Genomic DNA, 9,796 nt, shown 5'->3' with positions numbered 1-9,796 from the left:
ACTTTAAGTTGTCTTTTATATGTGCAGTTCACACTAATTTGCCTAAAGTTAAAACCTTGCACTAACACACCTACTGCTTGTGTGTTACCTGAACTACAGCTGAAGTTGCTGTCACCTGAGGCTTCTTTCATACACTTTGCCAAATTAGACACAGAAACTGTAGAAGGGGCACCAGTGTCCAGTTTAGCGGCTGCTTGTGGCTTCTCAATCCAAATAAAATAACCAAGACAGTCATACTGACCTGTTGTGCTTGTTGAATTGAGCTGGACATGATATATAATAGCTTGTTGCCTATACTCCCCCACCATTCTGCACCTACTGACAAGTCCAGTACCAGGTGTGGGCAGGGAAGTAACTTAGTCCTTTTCTAAATTAATCTGATGAAATGTGCACTTTTTTTGTCCCCCCCCCCCCACAGGAACAGGAAAGTGGTGAACTACTCACAATTCAACGAGTCTGACGACGCAGGTAAGAGAGGTGTAGGTGTGTTTTCGTAATGGGCAACATTGATAAAATGACTGTTGGATTTACTGATCTTGGAAGTTAACCTGATATGGTGCCAAAGTTATTGAAACAAATCAATAAATCTTTCTCATTGAGTAGCAGTTTGGTCTGTAGTTGTCCAATAGATAATTAGTCCAGCTGTCAGGATGGAAGCTCCAGTTATTCAGGGGTGTCCACTAGTCCTTTAACCTTCTCTGTTTTTGTTGTGGTTTTCACATATCCTTAAAATACTACTACTGAAAAGCAGAGAGATGGGACAAAAACATGATGGCAGTGATGAGAACGTGTCTTTGGGTGTAAATGCGTGAGTAAAAAAACTGAAATTGAAATCTTGTCTTTTTTCTGTAGATGAGGAGTATGGTGATGATAAGCCCAAGAAGGTGCACACAGCCCCTCGGGAGCCCAAGCACAAGCGCTCAAAGAACTCACAGGATGACAGGTGAGCCCCTCAGTGCAGATTAGTATGACTTACAGCTTCCTGTATCATGTTTATCTTCTACTTGTGATTATTTTGTGCATTATATAGTTGTTTTCCTGAATGCAAGACACACTGACAGCAATATAAATCAATACATCCCATAGAAAGGGACTTTACATCAACATACAAATGCAGAGAGACTTGGGTTGTGTGAGCAGGAGAGAAATGAAGACCCTCCTGAGACATATGGGCATAGTAGGCACTAAGACAACAGGAGATAGTAGGGCCTGTGCAGCACAGAATGAGAGAGAAGAAAGGTAGTTAGTCCAGTCCATGTTTTAGAGGGGGGACAGCCAGGTGTGCTGTAGCAGTTTGTCTGGCAGAGCTGGGATGGTGGGCGGGCTGGAACAGAGAAAAAAAATCCGCTGGTGGAGACTGTGGGCGAGGGAAGCAAGCTGCATTTGATTCATCATGGGTGGGACTTGTGCTGCCTCTTTGAAATTGCTAGTGTTTGTGGATGCCGTCACATGTTACATATGAACTTTACTGGAAATCCATAACAGCACTTATAATTGATATATCTCAGCTCTGCATGCTGACCATAGATGTAAACAGGTCATTTGATTCACTCTCTTTTCACATGGTTCGTTTTTCAAATGTGCCCAACATAAGGTCCATTTTGAACCTAATGTATTGTCAAGGGGTATGCTTGAAACATACCAGTTTGTACAAAGTGTCTTCTGACCACATCTAAATGGATACGTGTTTATATCATTTGAAATGTCTGCCATCACAGTGGGTGAGAATTGATGAATATTAGACATGGCAAAAATGCAGCACGCTTTGCTCAACCGCGAAGTGGTTGTTAGCCAGCCAACAATAGCAGAACTGTTATGGTTGTAACTTATAGTGGCATAGACTGTCCTGCACCTTAACATAGGGGTTGTGCTTTGACATATTGTTACAAGAAACTGCCTTTTTTTAATGTAGGGTTATTCTCCAGTCACAGAAAGCACTTCTATGATGATCATGAGGTTTAACAAGCTTGTTGGCAGACAAGCATGCAAACAAATGGGAGCCAAATCTGAGAGATTTTATGCTGTAAATGTTATAGATTTAGGAGCTTCATCCCAGAAACGACTAACAAAAATACTTACCACTTCCAATGATTAACAATCCAGGAGGGACACTGACTCACTGTCCATGAATTTATTTATACAAATTAAAGACAAACTCCTCAGTGAAATCCAAAAGAATCTGTACATTGTTCTTAGTCTTCCTGGTTATTCTTACTGTAGACACTAAGACTCTTCTTTCTTGCTCTTTCCCCCTAGTGAGGACTCGGACGAAAAGCTCTCTAAATCCAAAAATGATTCAGCAGGTAAGTGTCTGTCTGTTCTCTGATTGAGATGAGTAGGCTGGTAACAGCTGGAGTTTGATTAGTGGAGACTGAACGCTGTAGAAACGACTCACTGACCTTTGCCTCGCTGCTGCAGATGATTTTGGCAGTGATGAGGAAGACAATGACTTTGGAGAGGAAGAAGATGAAGATGGAGGAAGCGATTATGAAGAGAAAAGAGGGAAAAAGGGAAAGAAAGCCAAGGTGGAGAAACCAGGCAAGAGGGGACCGAAGAGAAAACGAGCTGCAGGTAATGATCGTGTTCCTTCCTTCTACACACTGATCTGATTATGTTTCAACTCGGTAGATAAATTCCACATGAAACTGAACTGAAGGTCTGTATTTGTGGTGTGTGTAGTAGATTTTATTAGAATTCAATCCTAAGCCTTGAATTGTGGTTGACCTGTTTCAGAGGTTTTCAGCTGCTTAAAGACGGTTTAACTAATTGCACATTAACGTCTTTTACAAGTCATTAAAAGTACTATCATGTATGTGGGGAAAAATTCATTGAGCCGTTTGTGTCTCCAGAGGGAGCTGTGTGACGTTTTGTGACGGGGCATAAGGGCTGCAGAGGTTAAAACAACCTTTGTATAGTCACCATGGGAGTCATGTAGATGAACACTGCATCAGACACTTGTTTTGTGGAAACTGTCTGGTTTCAATTTAACTGTCTGAGGCTCATGCTAAAACCATCTTGAACTAAATCTGCTCAGACAGTCTGCCAGACAGTGCCATGCAGTGGAGAGTCTTGTTAAAGCTTGATGAACATCAACACAAAAGAGATTACCTGTATAAACAACAGCTCCTACACTGAGTACTGATACATTTTACTGGTGGCATATCCAGGACTTCCCAGCTGTGCAGATATTTCCAGGTGAAAATATGTATTTCTAGGCTACGTTTAGTTTTGTTTTCAGTGATGTTAGACAAGCTAGGTTATATGGATTAACTTATAAACCAAGCCACTGTAGGGAGCCTGGGGCATCCATGTTTGTTTAATGTTACAAATACTTTATGGAACTACAATATACACAGCACAGGGAGTTTGTTCTCCAATAAGAGAACAAGTTGTAAGTTGTATGACATCAAGTTGTTCAGCAGGTTGTTTTGTAGCTGTGGGATTATTCTGAGAGTCCAGGATGTTTTGCCAGTTCAGGCAGTGATGAACAGTTGTTTGTGCCATTAAAATTAATATTAGCGCATTACATATGTAACTAAAAACTCACCTTACTTTAACTGTGTGTTGGCATAATAGCTCCCAGACGTGCTCAGTGTATTCTACTCACATGTTGCGTCGATATTGACCGATTGTGTCGTTTGGCTTCAACATTCCCCAACACTGTGACAGGCAGCAGTGATTTATTACCGTGAATGGAAGGTACGATAGAGCAGACTGATCAGTCAATCACTGTCATCTGCTGAGCTGAGTCTGAAAGATCTTGACAGCATTTCATCTTTTCTGATTAATCTACTAACCCAGTGATGGTCTAAACAATATTATCATTATGTATGTCTGAGCCCTTTTTCCCCTGAAGGCATGCAGACTTTGTTTTTTAGCTGCTGGGTCTGGGTGATCGCTACAGTCTTTAGTTGATTTCAAAACAACTTTCCTAATATTTGTGACTCCTCGGTGTAGAAATTAATATTAATATCTATAGGCACTAAGTTGACGATGGTTTACTGTGGAGCATGAAACTTGAAATGTCCTGCACAGAATAAAACGGCTCACAAGAATTGCTCTACTGCGGACCTCTACGGTCTTATGGACACATCATGGTGGTGTATGTCCCGTTGTTAAAAGGCTTCGTAATCCAATATACTGCTTCGGTTTACTCCCAAGAATAAACTACATCCACTAATTAAAAGCATGACTGCTGCGAGTAGGAAGAGAGGAAAGAAAAAGATAACTTAAATCTATTGTTTATTTAAAAAAATATATTTAGATATACAAATCATGTATTGTGATGAAACTGTAAAGCAGGGGTCTTTACAGAGTTTACCTGGGGGCCACGGGAAGCATAGTCTGGGTGAGGCTGGGCCGCATCAGGTTTTCCTCAAGAAAAGCTTTGTTTAAAAAAAAAATCCTATCTTCTCAAATCTCTTTATTTTATTTTTTTTTTAAATAAATAAAAAAGATATAAAGAATATAATAATAATAATAATAATAATGAAAATAATAATAATGACATTCCTCTAGTCAGCGACTAAATGTGGTTTCTATATCTGCTGTATTCGGATTCAAATGTCTGTATTAACAGTTCTTTAACCTTTAACCTTCTTCTGAACATCGCTCTGTGACTGCAGACTATATTAGGCTGCACTGAGTTCCTTACTTTTCTTTGAACCCACCGCGAACGCATCACTTTGATTTATAATGTCCCGCTGGGCAGCAACTTTAAAAAACTATTTTTCGAAGTGTTGTGAACGCAGCACTGGGACGAATGTCCACATGAGCTTCATAGAAACGAGGCCGCAGTCAGGCTGAAAACTCTCCATGGCAACGCTGCTGTCACTCATTGAGAAATGTTTCTCTGATTGGATTAAGCCCGGCCGATGTCCCGCCCCCGAGACCCATATACCCCACCGTGATTGGTTGGTTCGTTCAGCTCTGCACACAACACTGTAATACATATAAAACTCGAGGGCCGCACTAACATTAAACTTTCATATGAAGGCGGGGGCCACAAATGATCGGGCCACGAGTTTGAAACCCCTGCTGTAAAGGATGGCAGCAGAGTTTCCTGGAACAATTGAAGCCGATTACATGCTGACACCGTTTAACCAAGTCACAGGAGGAAAAAGTCTGGAATACGACAAACAGAAAATATGATTTAAATAATTTTTAAACACAAAAATGTAAATACAAGAGGCTGGGTTTATTATAAAAACAATAAAATACAACAATATAAAAATAAAAAGTTTAGTCATAGAAGATGGGCAACAAGGTCAAAGTGCATTGCATTCTGGGTAGTGGTAGCCATATTTTAGTTCAATTTGCAAATTCATGTTCTAAAGCTCAGGTCCTATATTCCTTACTAAAGGAGACTGAGCAAGGCTGTGGCTTTATACCCATTTATGCAGTTCATAAATTATAAAGGTTTATATTCAATCAATATTATGTCACATAATCAAAGAGATTCGGAATTAAAATAGTCTTTAGTTGTTAATAATAATATGGTGTTACACACACTGTTAATGCAACATATGTATTTCTATTTGTTAGTGTTATCAGAGGTAAGAGGCAGTGAAGGCAGCTGGAGTGTGTTTCAGGCCCAGTGCTTTTTTTTTTTTTATATATATAAATACTGTATATTTTTTAGCTCAAAGATGAACAAATAGCGACCGCCAAATAATTTATCATTAAAGCTAGCAGAGTTACACATTAGTTAGTTTATTTCCATACTAGAAGTATAAGTAACAATTTAGTTAGCACAACCACACGTAAGCTTAAATTGGTGACTTGTAAACAGCTCAGTGTGCCCTGCTGTTGGTGCTATTAGAGTTCTACTGTTTTACTTTACTTTCAAGATAAAAAATAACTTGGCATGGGATGAATCACTGAAGAACCACATGCGTCTTGTTGTGCAGATGACAGTGATGACGAGAGGGAAGTAAGTCGAAAGCGTACCGTGCGTCAGGCAGCTTCCAAGGCTGTGTCCAAACAGAGGGAGATTCTGCTGGGTGATGGTGGCAGCGAGGACGAGGAGCACGAAGACCAGGAGGAATCCTACATGGACCGTATGTAGAGCTGAAGCTGATACAGCAAAATGACACCAAACAAACTGATGTTTTTAATTTGAACTTGCCCTTCCCTCTGCCTGATGCTAGAGTTCTGGAAGAGTGTGTATGTCAGAAAATACTTAGGCACTCCATTTCTATGTGCAGCTGATGAGTCTGGCAGTGATGAAGACTTTATGGTGGAGGACGATGATGACAGCGACTATGGTCACTCCAAGAAAAGAAGCAGCAAGAAGGTGATTCGACGGGGGCGGCCGGACAAGAAGGAGAAGAAGAGTCCCAAACCCAGACTAAAGGCCACAGGTGAGACGCGTAGCTGCAGCATCAGACGATGTATTTCATATAAAAATATAAAATAAAAACTTTTATTCAAAAATTTAATTCTATAAAACAAGTCACAAGTAGGACTGAAGTAGAATGTGATGATCAGTGATGGTGTTTCCCCACCCTACAGTGACCCCCAGCCCAATGAAAGGAAAGGGAAAGGGGCGCCCCAGCACCAAGGCCCTGGAGAAGAGCTCACCCAAAGAGGAGGAGGAGGAGGAGGAACCCGAGAGCCCCCTAGAGGAAGAAGAGGAGGAGGCAGAGGCAGAGAAGAAAGAGACGTCCCCTGCCCTCAAAACGACGAAGGAGGCTGCCGGAGGAGAGGAGGAGGAGGATGAAGAAGATGAGGAGGATGGCTCAGAAGAGGAAGCACCGTCTGGAGAAGACTAGGAGGTGGTACCTGTTTGAAGGCCATCCTCCATGTCTGTCTCTCTCTCTCTCTCTGTCTCTTCTCGCTGTTTTTGTTTTCTTTTGTTGCTCTGCATTAAGTTTTGGTTTTTTTTGCCCTCCCTTCTAATGGTGGCCTGGCTCAATGGTTTGTACTCGCCATGCTGTTTCCTGTTTTGCTTCCCTCTCCGACTAACACATGCAAGCTTTCAGCGTTTCTAAGAAGTTGTTGTTTTTTTTTTTTTAAACCTCTTAAGCTTCTCCCACCCTCCTGTCTCTGTTTCCCTAGTGCAAAAATTCTTTTCCAAGAGCTCAGTGCTGCTGAGCATCTGTCTCAGAGTGTGAACTAACCACTTCACTTGTGTTAGTGTGCCCCCCCCTCCCCCACCCCCATTGGGATTTTCCATCATCGGACATAACTAGGCACAGTTTACGTTTTCTTTTTGGTCTACTTTGCTGATATTACTGGGAGTGTTGTCTGCCTAAGCTGCCAGTATCAGTAGCTGAAGCACTGTATTTAGAAAGCGACGTGAGGTCGACAGGCGCAGAGCTGATGCTTTAACCCTCTCTCTGGTACTTTGTGCTTTTAAACCAGAAGCATGTTTTAACAGGGCAGAGCAGTCCCTTTCTGTTAAAGATACATGTTCTTTTAATTATTTTTCAAGTTACCCAGCTTCATTCAGACTGTGGGTGCTCTGAACTTTTGTGTAGCTGTGTGTGCGAGTGTGTTTGTGTGGGGAGGGGGGGTCGCATCATTTTGAAAAGTATTCCACTTGTAGCTGCTGCTTCATAGCTCAAACAGTTAGTGTTGCTGGCAGAGGAGTGGATCACCGCCGAGCTGTTTGCCACGTGCCCGACTGCCACTATCACACGTTTCAAGCAAGCGCGCGTGTTTGTCTGTGTTTGTTTAAACTCGTCCGCTCCTGGGGTTTTTCTTTCCTTTGGGCCTGTGTGAAAACAGTTTCTGTTGTTGTATGTAGGGCTTTTTGACGATGCACCATGCTACATACAATAAACACCCCCACCCCCCACCTCTTTTGCATGGCTACAGCATCTTCTCAACATTCAACCCCTTGTGCCAGGCACCTGGAAATCTTTTATTTTGTTCTTTTATTTTTAAGAAATGCAAAAAGAGGTGTTTTTTGTTTTGTTTTTTCAACAGTTAAAAAATGAATGTTGTTTTTTTTTTTGTTTTTTTTCCTGTTGGTTCATTGTTCTAATTCTCTATTCAGATTTTTTTTGTAATGTTTGTTTTTTAAGAAAAGAAATAAAATGTATCTTGATTTTAAAGAAAAAAGTCGACCCTATCCAATCTGTTCTGCCTGATGGCTGGTTGGACCAGCCATCCCTCCCTCCCTCCTTTATTCCTCTCCTTTCATTCTTTGGCTTCTCCTTTTCTGCCCCCAGTCCCATCTGCTTAATGGTTACTGTTGGTATCCATGTCCACTTTTTTCTTAGCTTTTCGTTGCCCATCTCTCACTAGCGGACGCATTTTTAAATTCAGAATTCTAGATTACTGAGGCTCCAAAAAAGATCGAGGCGATGAAGCGAGCAGCTCAGTACATGTTCGACATTCATTTGTCTGTTAATGCCTTAAATTTTCAGTTGATTTTCAGTAGTGGCTCTGAGATCACTTGGAGGCCTGAGAATGTAATCTGTCCTCACGTTTTAGGTCTTCGCTACACGCGGCAAATTAAGCTTAGAACAAATCAACAACTCGTACGATCAGCAGACCATCCAAAGCCATAAACGATCTCGAAACTAGTGACTCGGAGATCAGGTGCAGCACTTGTTAGATTGTCCTTTTTTGAGATTAGTAGTGTTTGATGTCAAAGCAAAAAAAGGAAAAAAAAACAAAACAGCTATTGTGATCTTGGGAATAAAACCTCATATATTAGATGATGTTCAGGAGGAACTCGGATTCATCCCAAGGCTGCAATAGAAACCAGTCCTGGATGGAAACGGGACACACTCGAACCTAGTTTTTGGTTCAGAAGCACATTCAATTGTTTTACGACGTCCTTATTAGCAGGTTGTTGTGCTTTTCTACATTCAGGTCCTAAATTGGCACCCAATCCTTACTGTCATTTTAAGGCAATTGGATACGATAAGAAAAAAAAAGTTTGTTTCTACTGACGTTAAGCTCTCACAGCTCTGTTTGCAGTAGGATCAGATACCGTTTGTAGTTCACAGTGCTGAGGGCTTGAATGAGGTCCCTGTCCATCATCCCACAGGAGGCACATGGCATAAGGCTATGAATTTCTCCACTTTCATCCATTCAGAATTTCTTCTGTATTGTTTTTTGTTTGTTTCTTTTCTATCTACCTTCAGTTGTACTGGCAATGTAAATGTAAGCCAAGATGTGATTCCTACAGGAGACCAAGTGGAGAAGCTTTTTGTCAACAGTGTGGAAAAGGAACGCTGAACTCTTGAATCTTTTGCATGTTGTGGAAAAAGTGCGAAGCGATGATGATGCTGGTGATGGAAATATTGTGGTCTTACAAAAAAAGTATTAACGACGATGTTGATAATGTTTTGGTTTCCCAGCTTCTAATAAAGGCAACCTACTTTTTATACGGATTTAACTACTTGTTTTGTGACGTTAAGCTCTGTGTGGTGTACGGGTGGCGAGTGGGAAGATGCTGCGCCAGGTGATGAGCAGTGCTCTGTGTTTGTATGTGCAGTGTGATGTGATCTGATGAATGGGTTACAGATATGCTGCCGACACTGACGCTGGGGAAAAAACTAGCGAAACATGGACGCCTGTGTTTAGTTGCCTACATTTAAAGAACATCCACACACTCACGTTCTGCCATTTTCAAATTAACTTACTGGCTAAAATGTGTTTTAAACTTGATCCATAGTATTTGGATGTTATGTTGGTTCTATACCTCATCATCAGATGTAAAAATGTCAGTGGACTAACTAAACAAATTATTTATTATTTTAGCTTAAAAATCAGTAATACAGCATCTTAAAATATTAGAATATAATATGAAAAAGATTCTGTAAAGCTTGTTCATATA

The 9,796-nt window shown here is 41.0% G+C and overlaps 1 protein-coding gene across 1 annotated transcript in view; it reads left to right on the top strand.

Annotated features, from left to right (window-relative positions):
- nucks1a (nuclear casein kinase and cyclin-dependent kinase substrate 1a) overlaps nt 1–9,344 on the top strand; it is a 13,094-nt gene extending 3,750 nt beyond the window's left edge. Inside the window, exons 2-8 of the mRNA XM_026344571.2 lie at nt 419–468; nt 853–943; nt 2,257–2,303; nt 2,419–2,571; nt 5,910–6,059; nt 6,207–6,362; nt 6,514–9,344. Of these exons, the coding sequence (XP_026200356.2) occupies nt 419–468; nt 853–943; nt 2,257–2,303; nt 2,419–2,571; nt 5,910–6,059; nt 6,207–6,362; nt 6,514–6,773 (907 nt within the window). The 3' untranslated portion in view covers nt 6,774–9,344. The remainder of the gene's footprint in view (nt 1–418; nt 469–852; nt 944–2,256; nt 2,304–2,418; nt 2,572–5,909; nt 6,060–6,206; nt 6,363–6,513) is intronic.
- Nucleotides 9,345–9,796: the final 452 nt, after the last annotated feature.

The sequence above is a fragment of the Anabas testudineus genome, chromosome 5 (assembly GCF_900324465.2).
Source record: "Anabas testudineus chromosome 5, fAnaTes1.2, whole genome shotgun sequence".
Lineage (NCBI taxonomy): Eukaryota > Metazoa > Chordata > Actinopteri > Anabantiformes > Anabantidae > Anabas > Anabas testudineus.
The sequence above is the reverse complement of the archived record's forward strand: the minus strand, read 5'-3'. Positions and strand labels throughout refer to the sequence as shown.